Source organism: Apteryx mantelli, chromosome 9 (genome assembly GCF_036417845.1).
Source record: "Apteryx mantelli isolate bAptMan1 chromosome 9, bAptMan1.hap1, whole genome shotgun sequence".
NCBI classification, from domain to species: domain Eukaryota; kingdom Metazoa; phylum Chordata; class Aves; order Apterygiformes; family Apterygidae; genus Apteryx; species Apteryx mantelli.
The window spans coordinates 14,922,580-14,949,621 of record NC_089986.1 but is presented as its reverse complement, the minus strand read 5'-3'; the positions used below and the strand labels follow the sequence as shown (position 1 = coordinate 14,949,621).

At 43.7% G+C, this 27,042-nt stretch overlaps 1 protein-coding gene across 3 annotated transcripts in view; it reads left to right on the top strand.

The window, feature by feature from the left end:
• The window catches only part of FGF12 (fibroblast growth factor 12), a 247,446-nt gene that overhangs the window by 163,119 nt on the left and 57,285 nt on the right, over window positions 1–27,042 (top strand). For all 3 annotated transcript variants that reach the window (XM_067301797.1, XM_067301795.1, XM_013955411.2), the window contains exon 3: window positions 3,268–3,371. In XM_067301797.1, coding sequence (XP_067157898.1) covers window positions 3,268–3,371 — 104 coding nt within the window. The remainder of the gene's footprint in view (window positions 1–3,267; window positions 3,372–27,042) is intronic.

The window sequence follows — 27,042 nt, the reverse complement described above, 5'->3', positions numbered from 1 at the left end:
GTGATGCTTTGACATGTTCCAAAACAAGCTGAAACATGTATTTAAAAAAAAAAGATGACAATAAAATGTTTCAACCTCCTAAGAGGTTTTTCTAGATTTGGGTGCAGAAACAGCTCTGAGAATTTGCAAAGTTTGGATTGACCCAAAAATACTTTAACAGAGGAAAACATTTGGTTCCTAAAATGTCTTTGACTGTCAGTTACCTGAGTCAGATGTGCTCTTCTGCATGCCTGCCTGTCCACTTGCTTCCCTGCTCAGCAGTATGTAGAAGATGCTCTGCTGTGACTGTGGGTGGTGTTGGTGCAGTCTGCAGCACAGTCCCAAAGAGCATGGGAACTGGGAGCAGTCTGGCTACTGTAACATGGAGCTCAGCAGGGTTGTTGCTGTTCCCCTCTGCCTTAGCTGTGTGTATGTGGAGGAAAGAGATTTGGAGGCACCTGTGTGCTTCCAAGTGGGACTTCTCACCTACTGATTCTGGGCATTATCCCTCTGCTGCCTAATGAATGTTTCGAATGGTCTGTCACAGGTTTTCTATGCAAGACAAATTGGCTGTAGAGAATGAATGATGATGCTCATTTGGATTCATTATTAGCAGTAATATGCTCCATTTTTCAGTGGGGGGAAAAAATTGGGTGGGGAATTGCTTATAAATAGACTTGTTATTTGCAGAGGGTTTTAGACCGTCATGATAGTGACAAAAGCATAGAAGTATAAGCTCTCCTTGGTTAGTGAGCTTTTCACCAGTAGAACTATGATATAATACGGCTCTTTAATGCTGAGTAGCTGCACTGGAGTTATTTATCTCATCTCGGGGCTATATCAAAGTAGCGCTGTCCTTGACTCTGTTGTTTACAGACCAGTACACATACTGGACTTCATTTACTATATCCAGCTGTTGAAGTCCTCCCCTCCCTCCCATGAAATCACATAAATCTAGGCACTGGCTTCAGTGACGCTTCAGCATAAGCTTTGATGTTTTACTGAATATGGTGCTTAAAGGCATGAAATGGGGCTGTGAGCGGGATTCGTTTTGCCATGCTAGAGGTGCTTCTCCTTTAGGCAGCTCACCTAGGGGAGTCATCTAGTCTTCCTCGATAACTGAGAGACAGAAGTGAGGATTCATTTGAAGCTGGGATTCATGAATCCCTTTTTGGAGACAACCCTAAAACTAGCTTAGCCAGGGCACCTAACTGTTAAATATCTTCAGTAAAGTTACTTTCTGTGTTCCCTGTGTTTTTTCAAGTACCTTAAAGGAATACCTGAAAAGGTATTCAACTGTGACCTCTAAGCAAATCCACCCAAGAGTTCAATTAGAACAAAACTGGTTTCCCATTGCTCTTCTCACACCCTTTGGACCCTGCTTTTTCTCTTTGAAATTGTGTGACTCCTGTGACTTCAGTGAAGCTCTTGTCTGCACCACTGGCTGCAAGAAAAGAATCAAGCCATATTTTATTTCTTTTTCTTTCCTTCTTTCCCTTGTTTACTTCAAATACTTTTGTCTTCTAAGACATTCCCAACAAACTCCTGTCTCTTCTGCAATTATTCAAAGACTGTATATGAGGGAGGTTCTTAGGAAACATGTCTTGGGTGCACACCTTCCTGTCGTTGAGTAAAATCCATGTGTGTTTCTTGGCAAGTCTAAGTGTAACTGGTCTCTTGGGCTGGAGTTGAGCTGGACCTGAGTGATCCCTTTTTGTCATTCCAGGATTAATACTGGCCAGGCCTGAGGAGCAGTAGCACTTTGAATGGGCCATTTTGGCAAAAGCCGTTCTAGCTTCCAGGGCTGAGGTTAAATCAGTGGTGGTCTGTGGAACATGCTGCTGCCAGGCAAGGAAAGGCTTGGGCAATGGCACAGTGGGAAGCAGGACTGTTTCTCCTGAAACTTTTGTGTGAAGACTCCTTTGTGCTGTGCTCACTCCGCTGTGATGCATCAGGCAAAACTTTGAAAATGATCTATAAAATGAATCAGCTAGATGATGGTATCCTTACAGTCAGCTGGAAAACAGAGTGCTTCACCACAGGCTCTGTCACTCAGTCTTTCCTCTGTATTCTGCCCCTTAATGGGTCTCCCCTGGGGCTAATTTGGACAACCCAAATCTGTTGAGAAATTTCAAATAGTCATTTTACAAATAAATGAACATATTTAAAAAAAAAAAACACGTGAAATGCTTGATGAATGTAGAAGGGGCAGTATGACCTTGTGACTAGGGAACCAGAAAAGTTATTCTCGTTTCAGGGCAGTTTTTGTGGGAAGGCCTTGAATGAAACTTTTCCATGTTATCTGTGCCCCTGCTTCTGCCCGAACTTGTGCCCCATCTTTCTATATTCTGAGCTCCCTTGGACAGGGTCTACTTAGCTCTTTTTAAGCTGATGCACAAGGGGTCCTACAACGTCTGGGTGCTCTTGTCATACAAATCTCAGTTGAAACAAAGCTATGCTAATGCGTCAGTGTTCAGTCTGTCAACACTGATAGTCCTCTTCCCTTTGAGCTGATTATGTTAGGAATGTAGCAAAAGTCTGACTTTACGGTAATGTGTGTGCTCATGGGAAAGGTTGTTCACTGGGATATGAGGGCTGTTTCTTCCAATAAATGGGAGGAAGTGGCTGAAATGTTTTAATCAATAAGATTGCTGTAAAATTGAGTACTGAAAGCTCTTGTCGTCTTCCATGCTACCCAGTGCTTTTTCTGAATGTGGAAGAGTGCTCAAGTCCTGGAGTTTGGGAATATCTCTTCCTGAGTTTCTTTATTCCTTTGATAGCAGGAATCACAGGACCAGTCACACAGTCAAGTTAATTTGCATCATTCTGGCCATGGTAGCTGTCTGTATACTCTTTCAGCATACGGCAAATGCAAGAAAGTGTGACTAGTCTTAAGTCTGTTTCAGGGTGATCTAAAGTAAGTTGTGTTACCTTGTGTTTGCCACAAGCAAAGATGTGTACATGCGCAGTTACTGTAGCTCAGCTGGCCCACAGTACGTTGTTAAGATGTGTTAGCTTGAGTGTGTATCTGAGCCCTTGGCATTGCAGACATACTGATGGATATATTTAGGCTCCTGAGAGGCAAATAAATTCAGTACTTTTTAAAATTTACTTTCAACGTTGACCTCATGGCTACAGACCTTTCCTGTGTCTGGAAGCAGGACTTTTGTTTCTAATTCAGTATATTTTGTAAGAGTCAGGAGTGGGGTGGGCTGGCCCAGAGCCAAGACAGCAGTGGCCCTGCAGGGCGATGACTCCATAACCATTGCTTTTCTCTTCCTTCCGCAGCCCTTTTCAATCTAATTCCTGTGGGTCTTCGTGTGGTGGCAATCCAAGGGGTGAAGGCAGGTCTATATGTTGCCATGAATGCTGAGGGATATCTCTACAGCTCGGTAAGTACTTTGCACTGCTGGGCTCCTGGAATGGTTTGGGTCTGTAGGCGGGGGGAAGAGACTGCATTGTGACTTCCAGCCAGCTTTTTCTGAAAACGTGCATGTATTTGAAAACCTTTAAAGGCAGGAATCGGTGAGAGCTGCTGCAAAGCCATGCAATATTCACTCTGTAGTGGCTCTGTGGAGTTTTGTGGCAATATTTTCTGACTTGTGAAGATATACTTCTGTTTTCCTTTGAGTAGTTACTTAATGTAGGTCACAATGTGGTTTGCTGGTTATATTCTGGTTTCACACTTGTGAAACTGTATGGACTGAACAGGATTTGCTTCTGAATTGCACCTGTGTAACTAATTGTAAGTGGTGCCCTAATGGATCATACTCTGCTTTTGACTGCCATGTAAATCCACGCTAATAACACTGACTTCGTTAAAATGGTTCTGGACTATTTTGTTGGCATAGTGCTTCAGCTGTGCAGAATTCCCTGTATTTGTGTGATCTTTTTAATGCACGTAAAAGATAAGTGAGGCATTTTTTACTGACTAATTCCCCTATAACTTTCTTAGATGGCATGAAAGGGCATGAGGTTATTCATAAGATTCTCATTTGAAGTAAGTAATTGATTTTCACAGTGAATAATTGATTCAGTGATTTATTAAATATGGCAGCCCTTTGCCAGAATTTTTTATGCTTCAAATAACTTTGCTCTAGTTCTACATAGTAAAAAGTGATGGTTAATAATACACTTCTCATTTCTGTAGTTATGATATCTTTAAAGTGTATAGTCTAGATTCTAATCTTATCTCCATTTGGGTAAATTTACAGTACAGTGATTCTGCTCTTGTGTAGGCATTTACTTTGCTTTAAAAGCATGTGTAAGGTTGGAGATAGGACCTCTAAAAGGACAACAGTCTGTGTAGCTTGGGGCATAAATGTTGATCTACCTAGCCTATGTGCCTTGCTGTAAACCTTTGGACCCAAGGATGTACTCTACCCTCTTTCCCAGACAAAGCCAACACTTAGGCTAGCTCCTGGAATAGTAAGAGGCTGCTGGCTCACAGGACTAATGCCATTGGTATCTGTCTTTGTTGTTAGCATTCCAGTAAGTGCAGTGTACTGTCACATAAGATGCAGCTTGAAGAAGGCACAATACTTCATAGCTTGTAGCGGAAAAAAATATTATTACTGAAATGTGTGTACCACTTAGGATATGCATCAATGCGCCAGAGAGATCTGTGGCTCTAGCTTTTATTTACCTCTCTGATAGCTGTCAATTAATTTTGCTTTAGGTTTCCTCGTAGGCATTCTGCCCAATAAGTTCTGGGTGGCTGTACTTCAGAGTACTTTCCCTGTAAGATCATGCCCTCTCCTAGAACTAAATTCTTTCAATGCTGCTAATGTAGTTGAAGCAGCTTGAGATGGAAAAGGCCAGCTTGCTCCTATGCAATGTTTCCTAACCCATATCATCTGTCTTCTTTCCTGGTCAATTTTATACCACTCACATGGTTAGGATTTCCCCCTTTCCCTTGGGAGGTAGCAAAACTCTTTCTCCCCAGTAGCACAGGGTAAGAAATGGCAAGTCATTGTGTTAGTATGCCTGGCGAGATAGATCTTGAAACTGGCTGGTTGTCAAGAAGAGACAGAGAGATCAATCTGGATCTCTGTAGATGCCAGACGCTTCCTGTTCTTTCATAGCCCAGTAAACATAAATGACTGCCCCTAAATAAATTACATCAGTTTACTAACAATGAAAATCTCTTCTGTTTGTAAAGCTAGCTGAGTCCTGAAGGTAGAAGGTGCTAACACCAAGTTTAGTGTGGTACTGCATTATCATGCATGCTTCACCCTAGACGCACAGCTGTAGGGGTCTGGACTGAAGTCTTGCCCTGTGTTTGTACAGTGTCAAGTGTAAAGAGACCTGGGCTCAGAACTGAGACTCCCTGTAGCACTAGTACTTCTAAAACAAGGGATGCAGGAAAGTAGAGTGTGAGTTCAGCAGATCTGGTGGTCTGAGTGATAGACCATCTACTCTTTGGTTCATCAGGAGAGAGCAATAAATGGATGCTACTGACCTGTCTGTACTCCAAGGAGATGAAGCTCACTGGGCCCAGTCTTCTTTTTGTATTGACTGGTGGCTCTGTCTGTTACTTAAACAGTAAATCAATGAATGCTCTGTGCTTTAAAGCAGACCCCAAGATAAGAAAAGAAAATTTGTGGATAAAGCATGTTAGGAGTAGGGATCGTGGGTCAAGCCGCTCGTAGCATCAAAGACAAGGAATTAGATCAGGGTCCTATAACAGAACTGGATGTGGCTGAGAAGTGTTCAGCCTGTCCAAGTAGTCTCTTGGATGCTGCAGCTTTCTTTGCGGGGCTGGGATCCTACTCCAAAACACCATTTGGCACAGCTATGTCAGTCTCAAAGTCTGTGCTGGAGAATTGCTTTGGCAGGACTTGACAGTCTGTTCCTCTCTGGGGAGAGCAGGGCCTTTGGCCCTGTCATCTGGATCTCATTGCTTCCCACACCAAAGGACATATCGTCCCTGTTCCTTTGCTTACCAGACCCTAAGCTAAAGCTTTGCTCTGTCTCAGGCCAGTTTCCTTTGTTGTCATGTGTGTGCCTGGTTTTTACCAAGCCTTTTCTGAGGGATTTCTGAAAAAAACAGTCAGTAGTTCCCTGTAGATATAGTTCACTCACACGGATCCATTGAAAGATGGACTTTTTCTGCTTCTTGGCTGTCTCACTTGCTGTTTGTCCCAAACCTAGCCCTGCTAGGACGACTTGTGACACCCCAAAGCTTGGGACTGCTTTAAGATAAAATGCAACTGGCTAGGGAAATCCTTGATCTCCACCCCACCTTGAGTCTAGATTGTCTGTGGCTGTAAGTGAACACATCTTCTCTGTGTTTTTTATTTTTTGGTGGTGTTTAATCTGTGTATGCCAACTGAGACCTTGGCTGACATCCTCTGCCCTGGATCAAACCAAAACTGGATACAGGCTATTATCAGCCTGGTCTCTGAGACAATTTGTGCCAGCTCCTTCTGAGCTTAAGCCAAGGAACTCTTGAATGAATGGATTTAGAATAACCAGCCCTTGGAAAAAGTCTTCCCAGTGACCACCAGCACAAAAGCAGGGCTAAGGGAGGTCCTCCAAAGCCAAACTCAGTGAGAAAGTTCTCTGCAGAAACATGCAGTCCCTTTGAGAACCCTCCTGTGTTCTTGGCCACACTGATACCTTTACTAATGAGTTTCCTCATTTCTTCTGTGCAGTTAGGGATGGGCAGGAACAGTGTGTGGATTTATTTGTTGCCTAAAGTCTGCCATAGATCTCTAGCCAGCTTTTGAGTTCTAAATGCATTACATGTCAAAACCTGCTTGTTTGGGAAGCAGATGTTTATGACCTCTGTACATTGTTTACTTACACTTGAGACCTGATTTTTTTTTTCCAGAGTTGCTGACTGCTACCTCTGAGGTCTGTTGGAGAATTAGGTGCTTAGCAAGCAAGAAAATCAGGCTCTTGGTGACTTGAGCTACCTGCCTTTGCATACAACAGGGTGCAAAATATCGTTTTCATAACAAGCTTGCAAAGTCTTTGGTGTGTTCCCATTGAGATTTCTTCTAATGTAGAGCAGCTGTAAATTCCCTGATGGTGCTTAAAGGTTTTTATCAGCACCTGCTTTGGGGAGCAGTACAACTCTCCCATAGGGATCCACTGTTAGCATTATATACCAAAGCAACAGTGTATGGAATGAATGAAAGACAGGCTGTATTATTTGTACTGTCTTAGCGCTTGGGAAGCCCAGACCAGAGGCTGGTTATTGCAGAGGCTAGAGAAAATCAGAATAAAAATGTACATCCTACTTCACTGAATTTACAACCTAATCGTAAAGTGAGAGGACACGGAACATGCTCTTCTGTCTGTCTATCTGGAGTTAATAGTTCCACTACCAAATTGATTCCTAGTGTTGGTATGACCTTTCTGTGGGAGGCTGAAGTAGTCACTTCTCCACTCTATCTTTGGCTCCCAGCTTTAGCTCCGTTACCCCTGTTGCAGCTCACAGGAGTGTGGGGAAAGGAGTGTCTGCAAAATGTTTTGGCTGTGAGGTAAACGTGGTTCTTCTGGAGCAGATGCTCATCATGGGCCTATAGAGCCACTACAGGCCCACCCAGTCACTCCAAGTATGCTGAAATTGCAGCTCTCAGTATGATATGTATAATTCAGTGGCATTACAGCTGAGATGGGTTTTGCCCCAAGTGCATAACACTTCTCTTCTAAAATGTACTGCTCTCCCATATTCCTTGTTGTTTAACTCTAAGTTCTAATTATTTTTGAAATAGCAAATCATGATACATAATTTATTGGAAAGACTGAGAAAGCCCTAGCAGAGATATGGAATATAGAGGAAAAAAAATGGGTCGCTTACAAGGGCTCAGTATGATTTTACAGTATAAACCTGTGAGTTTGAAATGCTGAAATTAGAGCTTGAATCACTTCAAAGATTCCTGCTAATAAGGGAATGATTATGCACAATTAAAAAAGAAAAAACCTAAACAGCATTGACAAAACCCAAGTCACATTAAGAGCTCAGTGTGTCTTTTCATTTTCTTTCTCTGCTTTTTTATTCTGCTCTATCACTTTGCATAATAAACATGTCTTGCATAATAATAAACAAGCATCTGGAGAACTATGTATATTAACTGAATTTTTTAAATCTCCTTGCAATGCTCTGTTTCACTACAACTCCTCTAGGGTTGCTGCACTCTTATTTATATCGTTTCAAGGTCATTGGCTGGAATCAATCATGTTACATTTTCTGCCCTAATAGGTTTGGATTGTTTAAACCTGTGCCAGCCAATGCCATTTCTTTAATTTCTATTTGACCTCTAGTGATCCTAGTTGATTCATTCAGAAGTACAGCTATGTGAGGCAGGTATTCTGCTCATGCCCCTTTTGCAAGCTTTGCAAGCAAGCGCACGTACTGGGGGGATTCACCTGCCTCAGTTAGGAAGCAGATCAGTGGAGAGAGCAAAATGTCTCCAAAGGCAATGCACAGCAGAAGCCAATTTAATATGCTTTGAATTTCCCTCCAGAGCATGTGCTCTTCTTCAGTGGCTGTCTAGGGAAGCAAGTTGAACAGAGGCATTAATTGGGAGGTATAAAGCTCCTCCTGTCCTCTGGCTTAATCATAAATATGATTATGGAGGGAACAAAATGGATGCTCAGTGTCAGCAGTTCTGCTGAGGAGGGCCAGCCACTGGGAGCAGATTCCTGCCTTGCTTTGAATGTTCCTAAAATACAGCTTCTAATGAGCATTCTGGCACACCACCCTCATAGTGTGCAAACTTATAAACACAGCTATCAATAGCAAAGTGGTCACTTTTCCCTCAATGAGGTGCTACCACTGTTTTTCCTCTTCTTGACTGTCCCATCACTCAGAAGATCTTGAATGGTCCAGGTTTCTTTTCGTCCCAGCAGTGCGAGCTCCTCACCAACCGATTTGTGTACAGTGCAAGTCATGCAGTGACGGTGCTGGCCCACACCAGCTCGATGGTTATACAGGGTGTTGTAAAAGCAAATGTGGCAGTAGGACTGGCATGCCCTAAAAATGGGTATGACCTCACTTGGCAGGACCAGCTGGACTGCTCTTCAGACAAGGAGAGCTGGCAGGAGAACCAGGACGTTGTTATACTGTGGCTTTTTGGGCAGGTTTCCTATTTGGCATCTTAGTTGAGGGACTGTATTCCCCGAACTTTCCTAGCACAGCACCACGGCAGGGCTCCCAGGAGGGGAGAGTGCCACGCAGCACATTGCATCTGATGCCTCGAGTTGGGTCAGGCTTAGTTTTCATCTGCAGTGTTTGGCTGTTCAAGCAGGAGTCTGTGGAGAGGACAAAATTGGTAACAGCAGGACATAATCCTATTTTCCTAGCTAGCTGTTCCTTGTCTCATAAAATAATAACACAAATTATGAGAAATAAGTATGCCTCATAAGAGGTGCTCTCTTTTAGTCTTAGCTGAGCAGGACATTTAGGAATGTGTTACATTCCACCTAACAGCATCTAGGGAAGCGAGAATGGGACATATCCTTTAGCAAACAGTGGTCTGTCAGTATTGGGATGCATTAAAATCGTTTGCTGAAATTTCATTTTGGAAGAAAATCAGGGAAAAATTCTCTGGTGGTACTGACTCATCTCATTTTGACACTTCCCCAAAGGAACATTACAGATACCCATTTTGAAACAACTTTAAAATGTTTTATATTGCTTTACAGTTCCTAATAAAATCAGAACAAAATGTTTAGATTCCAGTTGAGCGTTTTGATCCCACATGATTTCCTTGAAGTGTGAAAGGGGGAGGAGGGCAAAACATGGGAGGGGAAGGTTGGGGTTTGCTCTAAATTGTGAGGAAGGCAAGAGTAGAGATCTCAAAGATGAATCACAGTCAGAGCTGCCATCTTCTGCACAGTGTCTGTTGTGCTTATTTCCTTGAGGCCAAAAGTATGGGTCTACCCTTAGATAAGCAGGTAAGCAGTGTCTTTGGGACAGCTACTAAGCAGCTGTAGCATTGTATAAAGCTTGTCCATTTTCCTCTGGTGCATGGTGTGCAATCAGTTAACCCTTGTAGAAGAAATGATGAGGCTGAATCAGAACTGTTGATACAGTACAGTTTTTGAGTTGGATTTTGAAAGGAAACTCAGGAAAACATCTAGACTGAAAATGGAATGGCGTGCAGGAAAGCCCCTAGTTAGCAGAAATGACATGAATGGAGCACTCATCCCAGTAAACTCAAATAGCCTTTCAGGGTAAGATGCTCTGTGTGACACACTGCAGCAGATGTAGACCACCGGTTGATTGCAGTGGTTGCAGGAAAGTCTGTATTATCATTGCATGTTGCAAGCACAACATAATCAAGTCTCAGAAGGAAGAACCTAGGTAGCTGTGATTTTTTTGAATACTATTTGAGAAAGGATTTTTCTTTCTGGATGGGAAGGGTAACATCTTCCTTCTAGACAAGCAGCATTATTAAAAATCATAGGCCAGGCTGTGGCTAGCTTTCCATCCTGCCATGGAGATGATGTGGCAGAATGTCTCCTAGGCAGCTCGGTCCCCAGGATTATGCTGTATTTGCTTCCTTCGTTGTATTTGTCAATGTCCAGTCATAAAAGAGTTGCTTTCATGTGCCAATGACCTAGACGCTTGTCTACAAGGAGTTAAGCTGAGAACTGCCAAACTTCTTTCACACAGACCAACCCACTGCCTGTCAAAGTGGCACAAGGCCTCCAGAACCAAAAGTCGATTGTCACTTTTGCATTACGATGCATCAAAATGTAGTGTGTTGGAGCGAATGCAAGAAGACAGGTCATGGGAAAAACTGCCTCACTTTCCATCTCCCTCTCCTGCAGAGCCTGCCCCTTGGGTAGCCCTGGTGGCTACATGTGCTCAGCTCCTTCCACACCTGAGACTGAGCTGCTTAGGTAACTGGTCTCATCCACAGCGGCTTCAGTGGCAAGAGCCACTTGGCTAAGGAGAACTCTGATTTTTATTGGAGTGGATGCATTTCTCTGGCCCCCTCGCCATAGTCAATCTGGAGACGCAGTCGCAGAAGTCCCATTTGTTGCCTTCCCTCTGCATCCTGCTGTCTAGGAGATGTAGGAACATTCCAGTAGTTGAGCTCTTCTCCCTGGGCTAATAGTTTGCTTTTCCTGAAACTTTCCAGCCTGCTTTGTTCATTTCTTAATACTGTTTATCCAGTGTCTGTTTTGGCCATGAATAGTGACATTGTCTGTTTTCCACAATTCCAGCACATCAAGGGTGACAGTGGGATTATAATGTTTTAATTTGTGGTGGAGAGAGGATAAATATTGTCCTTTCTGAATCCACAACTCTGATGTGAAAAGAGAAAAGTTTGAGCGAGGACATGTTTGGCTGAGGTCAGGTGTGTGTTAATGAAGTGATTTGGATCTCCTTTCTGATAACACCAAAGTCAAATATAGACTGGATAAAACTAGTGAATGGCATACCTTTGCCAAACAGTGACTAATGGCTCTGGAGGCGAAAGCAGGAGATACGACAGTCATAGACAGACTGAAGAAAAACAAGAAGAAACCTTGCTGACCGTGTGCACATTATTATAACTAGAAGCCAAATGACAGAAAACTTCTTTTAATGGGGAAAATTATTGAGCTGTGGTGTACTTTTCCAAAGGAAAGGGATAGAAGTTCAAAATACTTGGGCTATTTCAAGCCAGACTGGCTGAATCAGTGGGGAATATGCTGTAGTGGAAAGGCCTGGATGGGAGCCTGAACCATACCTAATTTTGCTGTTCTGGCTAAGCACTTGAAAAGCAAAAAATGATTTTCTTCAGATCTCAGTCATGGGGTCTGAGTTCAGGTCCTGTAGCTGTTTGGTACTGTGAGTCCCAAGACATAGGGCTGACTTCTGGTACCTCTAGTTACATGGCATGGTGCTGTAACATGCCACGAGCCCCCTGAAATCAGTGGAGTAAATGGACTCAGCAGGAGTTATCAACCTGGCTGTGTGTTTCAATGGAATTGAAACATGCTTATACAAATTCCAGTTCAGCAAAGCAGTTAAATTGCACCTTGGTGCTTTGCTAAATCTGCATTCCCAGGTCTCCTCTGCAGTAGGGGCATTGTCTGTTGGGATTATCAGCCACTTTGTAATGCGGTTGCATCTTCTGGCATCTTTTCTGAAATCCGCTCTTTACTGCAAGGAGAGCTCCAAATCTCTCCAGCTTCTCTTGAAGTGAACTCATCTGTGAAGGCACGAGCAGGACTGAAGGGACTACTGGCAGTCAGTCACTGCTGTGATGTGTTGCATGCCGACAGCGTGCTCTGCTCTGCAGAGTGTGGGACGGCCAGCGTGTTCGTTCCAAGGAGCTTGCGATCTGTGCGGTCTCCACCCTCGCGAGTGGGGAGGAGCAGAGGGGCACCTTGCCAGCAGCAGCGCCCAAAGGCATCCCGGCAGCAGAGTGTGCAGGCAGGCTGAATGCATCCTTGGACCCACTCTAGCCCCACCTGAACCACACCTGGTCCTTGCATCTGGACTTGTGGAATAAGGTGCACCAAAGACACCTTGCAAGGCCTGTCTTCTACAGGTGCTCTCAAAGGCTGAGCACAGTTCTGACCTTCTGACAGTAGGTTAAAAGAGCAGGAGAAAAGCAGTGTGTATCAAAGGTAGAAACCATCATTTTTCACCCATTGGGTCCACTGACACAGGGTCTGACTTCTTTTTATAGGTATTTCTAACCCTTGTGGAAGGCTGAAAATGTCACAGAATCACAGAATCACAGAATCACTGAGGTTGGAAGGGACCTCTGGAGATCATCTAGTCCAACCCCCCTGCTCAAGCAGGGTCACCTAGAGCACATTGCACAGGATTGCATCCAGGCGCGTTTTGAATATCTCCAGAGAAGGAGACTCCACCACCTCTCTGGGCAACCTGTTCCAGTGCTCTGTCACCCTCACAGTGAAAAAGTTTTTCCTCATGTTAAGATGGAAGTGTCTGTGTTTCAGTTTGTGCCCATTGCCTCGCGTCCTGTCGCTGGGCACCACTGAAAAGAGTCTGGCCCCATCCTCTCGACACCCTCCCCTCAGATACTTGTACACATTGATAAGATCTCCTCTCAGCCTTCTCTTCTCCAAGCTAAACAGGCCCAGCTCTCTCAGCCTTTCCTCATAAGAGAGATGCTCCAGTCCCCTAATCATCTTTGTGGCCCTTCGCTGGACTCTCTCCAGTAGTGCCACATCCCTCTTGTACTGGGGAGCCCAGAACTGGACGCAGTACTCCAGATGTGGCCTCACCAGGGCTGAGTAGAGGGGGAGGATCACCTCCCTCGACCTGCTGGCAACACTCTTCCTGATGCACCCCAGGATACCACTGGCCTTCTTGGCCACAGGAACACATTGCTGGCTCATAGTTAGCTTGTTGTCCACCAGCACTCCCAGGTCCTTCTCCGCAGAGCTGCTTTCCAGCAGGTCAACCCCCAACCTGTACTGGTGCCTGGGGTTATTCCTCCCCAGGTGCAGGACCCTGCACTTGCCTTTGTTGAACTTCATGAGGTTCCTCTCTGCCCACCTCTCCAGCCTGTCCAGGTCTCTCTGAATGGCAGCACAGCCCTCTGGTGTATCGGCCACTCCTCCCAGTTTTGTATCGTCAGCAAACTTGCTGAGGGTGCACTCTGTGCCTTCATCCAGGTCATTGATGAAGAAGTTGAACAAGACTGGACCCAGTACTGACCCCTGGGGGACACCGCTAGCTACAGGCCTCCAACTAGACTCTGTGCCACTGATCACAACTCTCTGAGCTCTGCCATTCAGCCAGTTCTCAATCCACCTCACTGTCCACTCATCTAACCCACATGTCAGCATCGAGTAGAAATTGTTGAGTTTTTTAGATTTACTGGATGTATATTATTGGGATATTTAATTATATAATCCAACTTGTAAATTTTGAATGAAGGAATAAACTAGCTAGAATCTGGCCAAACTTAAAATAGCTTTTTAAAAATATTCTGCTCTAAGACATTTTCTGTTGGTATTTCTCCTCTGAAATGGTACAGGAGGCTCTAGGGTGAGGCATGCAGAATTCTGAGATACGGGATTGTGCAAGAGCAAAAGTTAGAGATTTTGAAATTCCAGCAGTAAGAAGCAAGTCATAACCTTTCTTGAGCCATAAATAGGGGGGGGAAATCCTAGTTTTCCTGGATGCTAAGGCCAGAAATGATGGTTCTGAGCAGAGTTGGAATCATGGTTTAGTCCTTACTTTGCAAGCTTATATGCAACTTCCTCTGCTGCTAATAGTCTTCTGTACACTTTTCACAGGGCTAGAAAACCAAGTAATCGTGGTTGGAGTGATACCCCATAGTCCCTTTATGGTGTATCAGTCCCCTTCTGCCTGCAGTTAGATTGCATGTTTGATCTTTTACTCTTGTGACTAATTTCACTTACTTGCAGTTTTACTGTTCTTTAGTTAAATCTTCCAAGTGGTTCTGCTGCTCGCCTTGTTGCTTTCTTTTTCCTTAACCAATTTTTATTAATCTGATATTGGTGAGTTTTGGAGTACATATGAAAAGGAAAGATTCATCTCGATGGACAGATGCTATGTAGACCTGGGGACTTACCCCACTCCAGGAAGGATTCTGGGAGTGAGATAGCTTTCGCTTGATTAAGAAGGGAACCTTTTTTCCCACTGGTGCACTACAGGTTATTCTACGTATCGCATCCTTTGTTACATATGCAGTGGCTACTCTGTGTGGAAAAGCCTGACAGGCCCTAAAGCTTCTGAATGAAATGTTGTCCCTTTCTGAAACTGGTAAATTCAACTCCCCCCTCCACAATTCACAAGCTAATTTGGTACTTTAACATCTCAGCTATCAAGAGGGCAGCAAAGAGACCATCAGGGCATCCTGCCACCTCTGGCATGCCAATGACATCTGAGGAGCAGAGAAACTGTACAAGGGAAGCACTGGTAGGCTTTCATGCAGCTCTTTTCTGTAAGTTAGCATCTGAATCTCAGAAAGTTGAAAGTTTTTTGATGTTCATAGCAATGTGCTCTCCCATCCCCCAAATACATACCTAGGCACCAGCTCCATGCTAAAAGCTTTCTGAAATGTGAATACTCTCTTGACATAAATAAGACATGGCATGAAGATGGTAAGTCTTCCTGTTTCCTCACCACTTTCCTCCTGAGAAGACCGAAGGGTTGTCTTCTCTTTTAAGAAGCTTCCTTGGTTGGCTACTCTGAAGCCTGCGCATCAAATGCATTATTGATAACAGCGCGTGGGAGTTGCATGCACACATGCACACGTTACAGATTCCCAGATGCTGTCTGGAGCACTGCAGAGGAATTACTGCAGCTGGGCAAAGATTGCCTGCTTCTCTCTAAAGTCTCTGAGGTAGAAATTGGCATGAGTCTCCTGCGTAGCTTTTTTTCTTCCACCATCAAATCATCGTAATGATGAAATGGAAGAGAGGAAAATAGAACCTTAGGGATTTTGAACAAGGCTGTTAGGTTCAGAAGTGCTGAGAAAGATAATGTCCAATTTTCTAGGCACGTGCAAGGTAAGGTGAGGAACCAGATTCAAGGTAATTCGAATGTTCCTCCAAGTGCAGTGGCCATGCTGGGCTATTGCTTCCCCCAGCAGGAATCTCTCTAAAGCAAGCAGGAGTCGAGAAGGGCAGTTCCTTGCATCCCTGCTGCAGTGTCCAAAGTCTGTGCACTTGTGCCAGGCATCACGTGTCTTTAAAGTGACTTTTCCAGTTGCTTTCAGGTTGAGGAATCAGCATGTTGTCACCATATTGCTCTAAGTGGGTTCATGTGCACTGTAAAGAGGTCCCCCCTTTCTCCTGGCACTGGCTAACTAGTGGTCATGGAGCTGGGGCAGCTAAAGGGTTTTCAGTTTTAACTGTACTCGGTGCCAAGGAGAACTGCCACAGAGTGCAACTGGGGGAGATACCATCACTTTCCCCACAGCCCCCTTTGCACCTCTGTTCTGCTTGGTGCCTATTCTCACGCCAGATAAATGGCTGCAGGGAGGCAGCAGCTTTTCAGTAGGGAAGGGTAGACTCTGACTAGAGCTTTATTTCCCATTGGGTGGGAATCCAGCCAGCTCAGGAGAAAGGTAGTGAGCAACCAGCCCACTCCAGGTGGGATCCATAATGCTGTGGTGTATTGACTTCCTAGTTCTTAGGGGAAAAAGGCTCATGGCTGTTGTACCTGCTTGTCCCAAACAACTCCCATCTTCTCTCACCTCTTATTGCTGCTGTGGGCATTCTGACAAAACTGTTCCTTTTGCTTGCAACCTCTCCTGGCATGCCCTGCGCTTTGGGAGTTATAGCTAAACGGAGTTGCCTGTGCTTCCTTGAGTGATGCTCTGTGCATGTTTCTGGGCATCCTGTAGGCATCTGATGCCATAGGAAGGCGCCTAAATTGCCACTTCCATCCAGTGCTTCTCAGCTTGTGGACCTGTCTGGGAATGAATGTTCCCTCTTTCTGGTTTAGCAAAGAAAAGATTCAGAGACCTTGTAAAGGGACTTCCCTCCCTCCCCCTTTTCCCAGCCCTTGAGCTCAATGCAGAGCTCTGCCCGAGCAAGCATTCTGTGGCATACAGGGTCTCGATAGCTGGAGAAAGCGGAGGGTCACTTCAGGAATCACATCTATGAACTTTTGTTTAGGGGAAAAAAGAATATAAAGCACCTCTAAGAGCAGGCTGCAGCTTGGCCACCCCACCAAGATGCTCACAGTCCTGCTGCACTTAGGGGATTGTTTCCAGTTTAAACCCTGTCACCTAGATTATGATTCACTATTTAGTGCCTGTGGCAGAATTTCCCTGTGGATGCTGGGGGCAGTATCCTATGGTGAGCGGGGAGGGGGGATGGAGCAAAGGAAAGGACTCTGGAAGACCTTGGAGTGGCGTCAGAAGCAGGGTAGTTTGGTGATAGCTGCCAGGGTTTAAAGGAGGAAGGGGAAAGAGAGCTCATACTGAATGCCAGCTTTTGATGGAAGAGATGCTGTGTCACTTTGAGTCTCAGATGAGAGCACTACACAAATACCGTCAGCATAGTAAAGGATCCAGCCTGTGCTTCTCACGTGTCAGATAGATAGAGAGCAGTTTAAATGCAATTCTTTTGCCTAAAGCTACATCCCATTATTTGGCTTCAGGGATGTGCTGTTCCAAGGGTGTCTGGGTCATCTGGATCAGTGGCAGTGGGAAGAATTAAGGCAGCAGGGGTTGCAGTGGCTGGTGGTGTGGGCCCTAAAGAGAATCTGTTATCGCTTAACTGTGAGTTGTTCCTGGGCTCTCCCACGCTCTCAGTTAATTCTTCTGTCACCCTGGAGAGCTTCATCACGTAGTTAAGGAAACTGAGCATAAAGGAGCAATGTGACATGCCCAAGGTCACGTGTGAAGACTGGATTAGGCCTTCTGTTCTTTCTGATCCTAATTCTGTGCCTTAATCACAAGCTTTCTTTTATATCACTGTGATTATTCAGGTAAATGGTGCCTCAGCAGCAACACAATTTGTTTGCATAGTATCTTGTGTCTGAGCAAATCAGTCCACTTTGAAAGCTGTATGCTGTGTAGGCACGGCTTGCTTTTCCCTCTCTGTCTTCCCATTTCACTTCTTTTCTGGCTTCTCAGCATTTATGTCCCTAGTAATCTTCATTGAAGATAATGGGAGCAGGCAAAAGAACCACAGGAGAGTCATACTCTGCCAGCCATCTTCCCTTGCACATCTTAATACCATATGTCAAGTACAGTTGCTCAGAGCTCCACAGATATCTCTTTTTCAGCCACCCAAGGAGCAGGGGCGGCTCACAAGATGGCAGGTAGAGAATTGGAAATGGCTTCTGAGAAACTCAAGATTGCAGCAGTGTTCTGGAAAGAAGCACTTTTAAGTGCTGAATGTCCCGAGGAGCTGAAGTGCCGGCTCTTTCAAGAAAAGGATTTGCTAGTAGCAAAATTGAGCATGGTTTTTCAGACATTTTAAAAACTGACTCTCAAGGGAGTTCAGCACCCAGTACATTCCCTTGCTCTTGCTGGAAAGAACATAGGAGTGGCCCTCATTCAGCTCAGTGTCCTTCTCCAGTAGGAGCCACTAGTAGCGACAGCCAGGAGAAACCAGTAGCAGAGACAGTAGCTTAATGAGTTGTCTGAGAACAAATCTGTTGATGTTCATATAGTCAGAAGTCTGAGATGAGTGCATTTGCCCTAGTGTACTTGAGACTGTGATCTGGTCTGTCCTTTGGGTCAATCTCAAAGAAATAGTGCTTGTTTTGGAAACTGGAAATCATCTTACCACAGTGCATGTCTTTCTGGGAGTTCATAACAAGCACTCCTTAGTCACAAAAGCAGGCAAAGCACCCAGATTTCCATAGCCTCACTGACACTGGCTAATTTCTAATGGTTTTCAAATTCTCCCGCAGCTTCCTGAAACTGTTGGCCACTGGATTCCAAGTGTGAGTCTTGCAGACATTTTATTCTGCAACAATCTGTATTTTTGTAAGGAGCTCTGAGAGTTGACTTCTTAAAGTATTTTAATTAAATTTTTTTGTATTTCCAGGAGTTTCTTACAAAGGAGTTCTTTGTGAAATTTTATTATTCAAATTTGGAAGCATGGAAGGAAATCAATTTCCTCCTTCAAAACTACCTTTTTTCACCTACTCTATTCACTTATCACGCTCTGCCTTGCAAGGATTATTCTAATCAGATTTCACATATAAAAATAATAACGTAAAAATAATTCTCTCCTTTCAAGTATTCAGCAGGCTTAAGTAAATTAAGACATTGATCAGATTCTGCTCACTATTGTGGTTGTGAATACAATGGAGGGTACCCGATGCAGCTGGGAGAAGAATTTTGATGTATACTTTTTATCTTAGGAGAAAGGCCATAAGGTAGGACTGAAACTGGCCTGGTTCTTGGGGGTGGTTTGGTTAAACTTGTGTTTCTGGGTAGCAGCTGGGATGCCAACCTGCAAGGCTGGGGACCAGCCCACCTGCCTGCTTCTTCCTCCTTGCCCGAGGTTATTCCCTCGCAAATGTGCAGCTTGATCAGATCTGTGAATGCATTCAATCTCCTTTCAGTCCAAAATATCTAGATTAGCAGTAACTGCTTAAACTGTGAGAAAGCTTGGCTCACTTTGAGAGACTTAATAAGGGAATGGGTGGGCCTGAGAGACCAGGAGCTTCTGGCAGAGTGCAGCGACAGATGGGGAAGTCTGAAGCACCATGTTCTTCATGCAGTATGTGAACACAGCCTAAAGCAGTGGGGGCAAATGGCAGAGAACGGATGTTTGCATTGCTGCTGCTTGTGCTGTAGGAAGCTGCTCTCTGGCAATGCAAAGCAGCCAGGCCTGCCAGCCTGGTGCTTCACCATCACCTCTTTCACTTAGCTGTTTCAAAGGGGAATCAAATGTCCGAATTGCTTGAGTGGTTTTGCAAATCTGTCCTCAGCCTAATGCACCAAAATAACAGCCTGCAGCAAGGCCAGCACGGCTTCTCTGCATACAGCTTATTTCTGATTTGGCAGCTCTTTGAGAACCTTATTTGCTGTACATGTCAAGACTGATAGTGCTGCTACAGGGGCTATGCTACATTTCACCTTGACCATCCTCCCATTCTTCCTCAGTAAGCTCATTATAAGCTCCTAAATCATCATCAGGGTTTTGCCATGAGCGACAATGAATGAGTCGTTCTGTAAATACTGCCACAAGGTGGTATGTTCATGTTTCAGTGTGAGGTCAGGGTTGGTGAGAAGGGTGGAAGGCGGCCACTCTGATAATGATTCTGTTGCAGTCTGAGTCATTCTACTGCCTTTGAGTGAAAATTAATCCATATTCCATAGGTGGGTTCCTCTGGGGAGTGATTGAGTGAAAATGGATGTGTTCTGTTCATGTTCAGCCAGGATAAGGACAGTACACAGGCTACTGACTGCTGTGGATTATTTTGAAAGTCCCAGGCACATGAAACTTGACTTTAGTAATAATCCAGGCCTGCAACCAAAACATCAGAAATAAACATAAGTGTCATTACTTTGCAGAAGGAAGGCAGGTCTTGTGCTTCGGGTACTAGCTGGACAGTTTGTAGGGTTCAGCTCCCTGCTGTGCCACAAAAGCCTTTCCTTGACCTCAGGCCCAGTTACTTAGGATTTGATTCAGTTGCCTAAACCTAGGCATTTATCCCCTCTGAGATGTACCAATGCATCCTGCCTGGCCCCCAGAAGGCCACGGGTCTCCCATAGGTCCTGTGTCCCACCTACCAGCCCTATGCATGTGTCTTGGATGCCTCAGGACATTTCAAATGGCACTAGAAACTTATATTTAGGCAACTAAATCAAACCCTTAATTTCTCTGGCTCAGCTGCACATCTATATGGTGCAGAAAAGATTTCTTTCCTACTCCCACAGAGACAGCATGGAGATAAGTGTATTGAAGATTGACAGGCACTAGGATGCTATGTTGAGGGCGCTGTGTAAGAGCTTGAATAGATAAGGGAGTGACTACATGGCAACATGACATTTTTTTTGCTTTGTTTTTTACCTCAAAAGATTTTCTCCTTCATGTGCCCTTTTTCTATCAGGATGTTAGAGCTATTATACAGAGATGAGCTCACATGAGCCTCTCGCATCTGAACCCTTCCCAGGTTGACATTGCTCCAGATCTAGCTGCATTTGTCTCTGAGTTCAGTTGTCCTGGCCTTTTTGACCTATTTGACCCACGTTATTCAACCACTGGAGTGTGCTTATGCTTTACGTCTCTTCAGAAGCGTTTGGAGGCAGTTTCCATTTGGGACCTCTCTATTATTCATTTAAAAAATAAAAGGCAAAAGGAGGCTTTTGGTTTTCAGATCTGCCAAGTTGAAATGGTGCAGGCAGGTAGGGAGATCCCTGTTTGACTTCTAAATGGAGTAGACTGACCTGGTGCCACCTGAGAGAATAAACCAAGAACCTGACCATCTTGTTTTTCTACTAAATCTCTGTTCTGGCTCCTAGTTGCTTCCTTGCCAGTGGTGCTGTAAATACCTGAGGCTCCCTGTGTTCCAGAGGGATTTCAAAGTAATCACCATCTCTGCAGTTCTTTCCACTTTTCTTTACAGACTTCGAAGCCCAGTTTTGTGCTGAACATTATCCTAACATTCATTTGGAGATTCTCCAAAAGAAATTTTACATAGCCCCCAAGAGAACTTCTGAAAATTTCCTCCAAGAGAAGTGAATATTGGAAGTCTGTAGGACTTAAGAGTCCTAACTAGTATAGCCACGTTGGACAGTCATATCTATAGAGCCCATTGAAATCTGGGGCAGGGTATTAGGTCATCTGCTTCCTCAGGTCTCCCTTGAAAAATCAAACCATTATTCTCTGCATCAAGGGACTCCCATGTGTAGTGAGAGAGGTGGCCACTGGCTTGTATTCAGGGCAGGAAGAGGAGGGTGTCAAGCTCTGCTCTCTGCAAGACAAGTTTTAGCCATAACTATCTGAGAAGAAACTGAGTAACCTTGTAGATCTTTCCAGAGACCCTGTGAGACATATTGCAGCGTGCATCTTTGGGTAATTATGTCCTTTTATTTATCTTCACTTTCACAGTGTCCTGTTGCTCCGTGCCAGTAGTCATGAATCATATGTTCAAATAGTAAGGTATAATCTGTCCTCAGTAGTGTCACTTTAAATTTTAAAATTCTTTACAGTTAACAATGGACCTTCCGTCCCCCAACACTTGAATGTCTAGTCACTGAAACATCCAGAACACAAGTGAAAGCCAAAAGAGGCCTTCTAAGCATATTGTAAGTTAATGACATTGCATGGATTCTCCATTCATTTTTGCCCAGTGTTTCTTTTGCTCAGAACACTTCCAGAGGAGGCCATGGTGGCTATTGTTGCAATTCCTCCCATATGTTGCTAGCGGTTTGAGTCAGGAGCCCTTCATATGCACCTGATTCTTGCTGGGTACTTCACTAGCCTTATACAGTAACTAAGTCACCAAGAGACATGAGCACATCCTTGATTCAACAGGAAGATGCTTGTGCCTCCAGTTACACGTGTGCTCAAGTACTTGGCTGAACTGAAGAAGGATTTTCCCCCGAAGATTGCAGGGGACAAGCTTTTGATCCAGACCCACATCTTGCTCCCTGCAAAACTTGGCAGCGTCCGTCTAGTTAAAATATCCCTCTCTGCATCTTTCTAACTCGTCTCTGTAGGAGCCATCTGTCTGTCTAATCTTCCCAAGCACTAATTGATGGCTGTGCTTAAGATTTTGACCATCCAAACAGAGTCCTCTAATGATGAAGCCAATGATGCAATGATTGTTAGTGCATGGTGAGGCATCATGCCATTGTTTGGCTTCCTACTGCCGCTTTCTTTCATTTTCCACTTGAATCTGCGTATAATTGTTAAAATGAACATCCCAGTTGCCCCTAATCTCTTGATTATAATGCAAATATTGACCACTTTTCCTTTGAAAGTTCTGTGCAGGAAGGAAAGAGGAATGCCTCAGTGGACTACATTGTCAGATATACAAAGCTAAATCCACATTCGGTAGGACAAAGAAGAATTTACATACTCAGAATGGGTAATTCGCCTAGCGAAGAACGTAGAGTGCATGCTAGGTAGGTAAATTATAAGACTCTGAGGCTGTCATAATGATAAAATTGAGGTTAAACAACAGATTTACATATTTGAAAAAGTGGGCTTACGTGTGATTCTTGTTCATTTAGATAAATCAGCTAATATTTTTGCCTAATACACTGCAGAGACAATAATCTGACTTGTCAAATATACATTATAAGAGAAAAATAAAGATTTTTTCAGTAAATTGGGCAATAGAAATCCAATAAAAAAACCTGTAATTTTTATTTTCCTGCTTACATTATTCTCTGGCTTGAAAGCATTTGAAATGGTGCTTTTTCCTGATTAGATACCTTTTTAGAAATGCCTGTCAACAAAACTCCTTTCTTGAAAAACTTACTTTCTTGAGCCCTTTCTGACATCTGGGTAATAAAAGCCATTGAATAGTTCTTTAGTGTGTGACTGTGGAGTCAGCAGAAAATAACTGTCCAAACTGCAAACAAGAACTGATTTAACCTGGTCTGTAGATTACAGTGAATAAATGATTAGGAGAAACATGTTGCTGGATGTTTTCAACCTTCAGCAACTCAATAACTGCCCTTTTCAACCTCAACTGACTGAAATAAGCACTCCTAAGGAAGTTTTGCCACTGAATTGTTTCTATGTTTGTGTCTGTTTTTTAAAGAAGATCTTCATTGCCTTCCCCAACAGTATCTTAGTAACTTTGTCCCTTTTCTGTTTAGGACATCCATTACCTTTAGTGCATGAATACCTGTAGATTTCTGAGCGAGGCTGAGATAATAGCTGCAAGATAAAAACTGCAATTAAACCGGCCAGTTTGGCTTTCTGTGGAAAGCAAGCTGTGAGGCTTCTGTCAAACTTGGTTGAATCATTTTTACCTAGAGCAATATTTTAATGAAGCAAACTGCCTGGGTTGGGACTGTAGGGTTTTCATCTATTCTATGTGGAGGGTCATATATGCTGAATGACTGACTGTACTCTTAACCACAGTTTGGAAGGTGCCTGGAAAGTTTCATGTGATGTGACAGAGCAGAGCAAATAGGGGACTTATTAGATGTATGCACTGGCTGAGGCAGAGCAGGTTCTAAAGGCAGTGAAGGTGTCACATATCCATTTGTGTGCAGAAAAGAGAAAGAAAAAAGAGAATGGTTCATGCCTGGAGGTGAGTCTTTGGAAACACAGCCCCACTGAGAGTTTTAGAGGATGGTGAACCTCACTCTCTCAGAACCCTTGCCAGCATTTTTCAGGAGAACATTAGCAAATTTAAAACAAAGAAAAAGAATATCCTTCACATAGTATAAGAGGGCTCTTAAATACAAGGATACCACAGATTGCTGGAGACCTAGAGAACAGGACTCTTGCCCTATTACTACACTCTTCACTAGCACATCCACTACAAATCCCTGCCAGCAACAAAATAATAGGCTAGAGGGACCTTTGGCAGAAAGGAAGCTATCTCCAAGAGGGACTAGGAGCAGAGTGTTAGGAAAAGGATGAACTGAATGAACTTTTGCTTTATTATAACCTTCAGGCACCCCCTAATGACAGTGGTGGGCGTATCAGCAAAGCTCTCTAACAAGGAGGCTGATGACTAGGCCCATTTGACAAGAGGACAACAGTACTATAGGAAGTTTATACAAGTCTACCAGGGGCACATGGAGTCTCTATGAAAGATCTGGGTATTTAATTAGAACTGTGTTGAAAATTCTTTAGTCTTCTGCCTTAACTATTGGACTCTTCTTCCTCTCTTTAGCTCATCTTGTTTAATATAATCTTTTCTCTCAAAATAGTATATGCTGACGTCATTAGCCAGAGTGACCAAAGTCCTGGGAATCTTGGGGTAAACCTCTTTGGCAGAGCTGAATTTTTAAACTGGTACCAAGAGTAAGACAGTCTTTAATCTCTAAGCTCTCTCTCTCTGATGGGCCTTGCTGAAGATTAGAAGGAATAGTATGCTTTTAGTTCAGCATTGAATGTTTTTGTGACAGCAAAAACTGGTGACTTCAAGGTTCCTTCTTCCTTCCCCCACCCCGCCCATGCCCTGTGATTATAATGATCTTTGCAAAGAATCATGAAAAGTGTTTGGAATGCCTGAGTCTGAATAAATATGAAGGATCTGCCTTAGTTCAGGTGTATTTTCAGTTAAAGTCAGTGGAGCATATGTAAGAGCAGAATGAGGACACAAGTTTTTCTAGAGGATGTTGCATCCCATCCTCTATCTCCCTTGCTGTGGATACAAATAAATGCGCTGTGTATCCTTGACTAAATAGACTTATGAAGAACAAATGCTAGACAAAGTGACATTGAGTAACCACTGGGCCCTAACACACATGTTATTTGGAGGAGAGACATGAGAGGCTGGAAGAGCCTGAAATGCCAAGTCAAGAAATGAAACAGATCATCCAAATTCTCTCATATTCACCTGGCTAGGAACTGAATAAATTAGGCTGCCTGCAGAAGTCAAACCATGGGAAGTCACTATAGGGACACCAGTCACTCATACTGGAATGTTTTACCAGCAGGCAAGGATCCTTCTGTTCACAAGTTTTCTCAGGCATATTTGCTGTTTGGTCTCAATTACTGATCTGTCATTTTGTTTGAATAATTGCTTTTCTGCAGATTGTTCGCAAGCAGTTTTTACAGGGCTGCTTCTCATTTTTAGTAATGTTAGGATGTTTTGACAGCATACAAAAGTCACAGAGGAGGCCGGTAGTCCTTGGTTAGCTCATACCATCAGGAGGTTAGCCTAAAGATTTGTGAATACAAATCTAGCCACTGCTAATGTGCACTGATCACCTGCCGGGGGGGGGAGGCAATGTTCACTTCAGCTGAATCTTACGAAACAGGTCCTGAAGTCCCTTCAGATGACTCATATCTTTTTCCTGCCAAATCTTCAGTTTTCACTCAAGGCCAGATCTGTCAGACAAAAGGACAAGTGGTCTGTACATCGTGGGGCACTTTGGACAGTGCTAATGGGCAGGAAATTAGCAATCTTAGACAAGGTCTTTTATATGAGCAGACTTCCATAGTAGTTCCAACATTTTTAATGTGTCCCATGCCCCGCAGAACACAGTCAAGTCTTTGCAGGCAAGTAATGAAGCCTGTGGCTCTGCAACACATAGGTGTAGCAGAGGCACACCAGCTGGTCAGGAATGGCAAGGAGGCGTAACCTCAAAGAGCCGCTGAAGTCTTATAGTAAAGGTGGAGTATTCACATGAACCTGAAAGAACAACAGTAAAGGCAGCAGAACTGGACAGTTTAGAGTGCTAATAGCTGGATGCTGTGAACTGTCTGACCTGAAGGTAAACAAAGAGAGAAATACCATTTCCTTCATCATCTGTGTGACGTGTATTTTCAATTTCAGTTTGGGCATCTCTGTCTTGGAAGTAGCCATTGTGTTTCAATTCCTGCGTTGACAATTTTGACCCAAATAAAGGAAGGGAGCCAGGCTGCTTTTCTCAAGCAGCAATTATGCCAAGTTATTTTTTTCTGGCAGCATGCGGGACTACAGGCCGCAGAGCTGTTCAGTCCACAGTGTCATCCTAGTGGCTGTTTCCTTTTCTTTTCAAGCAATGCACTGTGAAAAATACAACTTACCAAGAACCACATTCTACTGCTATTTATATATGCTTTTTATATATATACTTTATATATATATATATATATTTTTTCCTCTCTTGTTTCTTAATCCTCTTCTTCAGATAAGGATGTTTCGTTATACTCCACTGAGGTCTTATATACCTTAGAGGTACCAAATTTCCCTCTGTTTTCGTCTGTCATTAATGGCTAGCATTTTCACAATATTCCCATCAGTAAATTTGAACACAGTGTCCCAGAATGGAATAAAGGTATGGAATGTGTTTAGATGGCTTTATTGTGCAAATGCAAATACATTGCCAAGATTAGACCCTGTGAAACAAATGCAGCAGCAGAGCAACCTGCTGCAATAAGCTAGTGCATAAATATCTCAGCAGAAAGGTTCAGGGCCATCTGCAAAGGCCACTAAAGCTTACCGGGGAAGCCAGAAATCAAAGAGAGAGGTAATAATCAGTCTTCAGCGTCTCAGAAGCATACGGGCCTCCTTCTGCATTATGCTACATGAATGTCTTTTGTATTGCAGTATCAGCCTTTCGGTGATAAAAAAAAAAAAAAAAGAGAGAGAGGCACAGAAGTTTTAATAGAGAGCTCAGATATAGACTGAAGCCATTAACTTGCTGAATGTCCTTTTTTTTCCAAAAGAGCAATCTGGTTACCATTAAAAAAGCAAACAAAAAAACCCTCTCCCAAATAATTTTGCATGTTTGCATTTGTGTTAAGTTTCCTGTCTCTGTTCCGTAACATGCCTTTTTTCCAAGAGGTAGGACAAAACAACAGAGGAAAAACGTTTTGGCTGGAATAGTAGATAAGACTTGGGCAGGTGGGTGGTGGAGGAGATTCATTGTGTGATACAGAACTTACCACCTTCTGCGTCCAAATCCTTCTCTGTCTAACTTTGTGCAATCCTAATAAATCTCCACCTCTTGGCTAGTGTCCACATCCAGACCATGTTATTAGTCATTGGTGGCAATTGCTATTTGT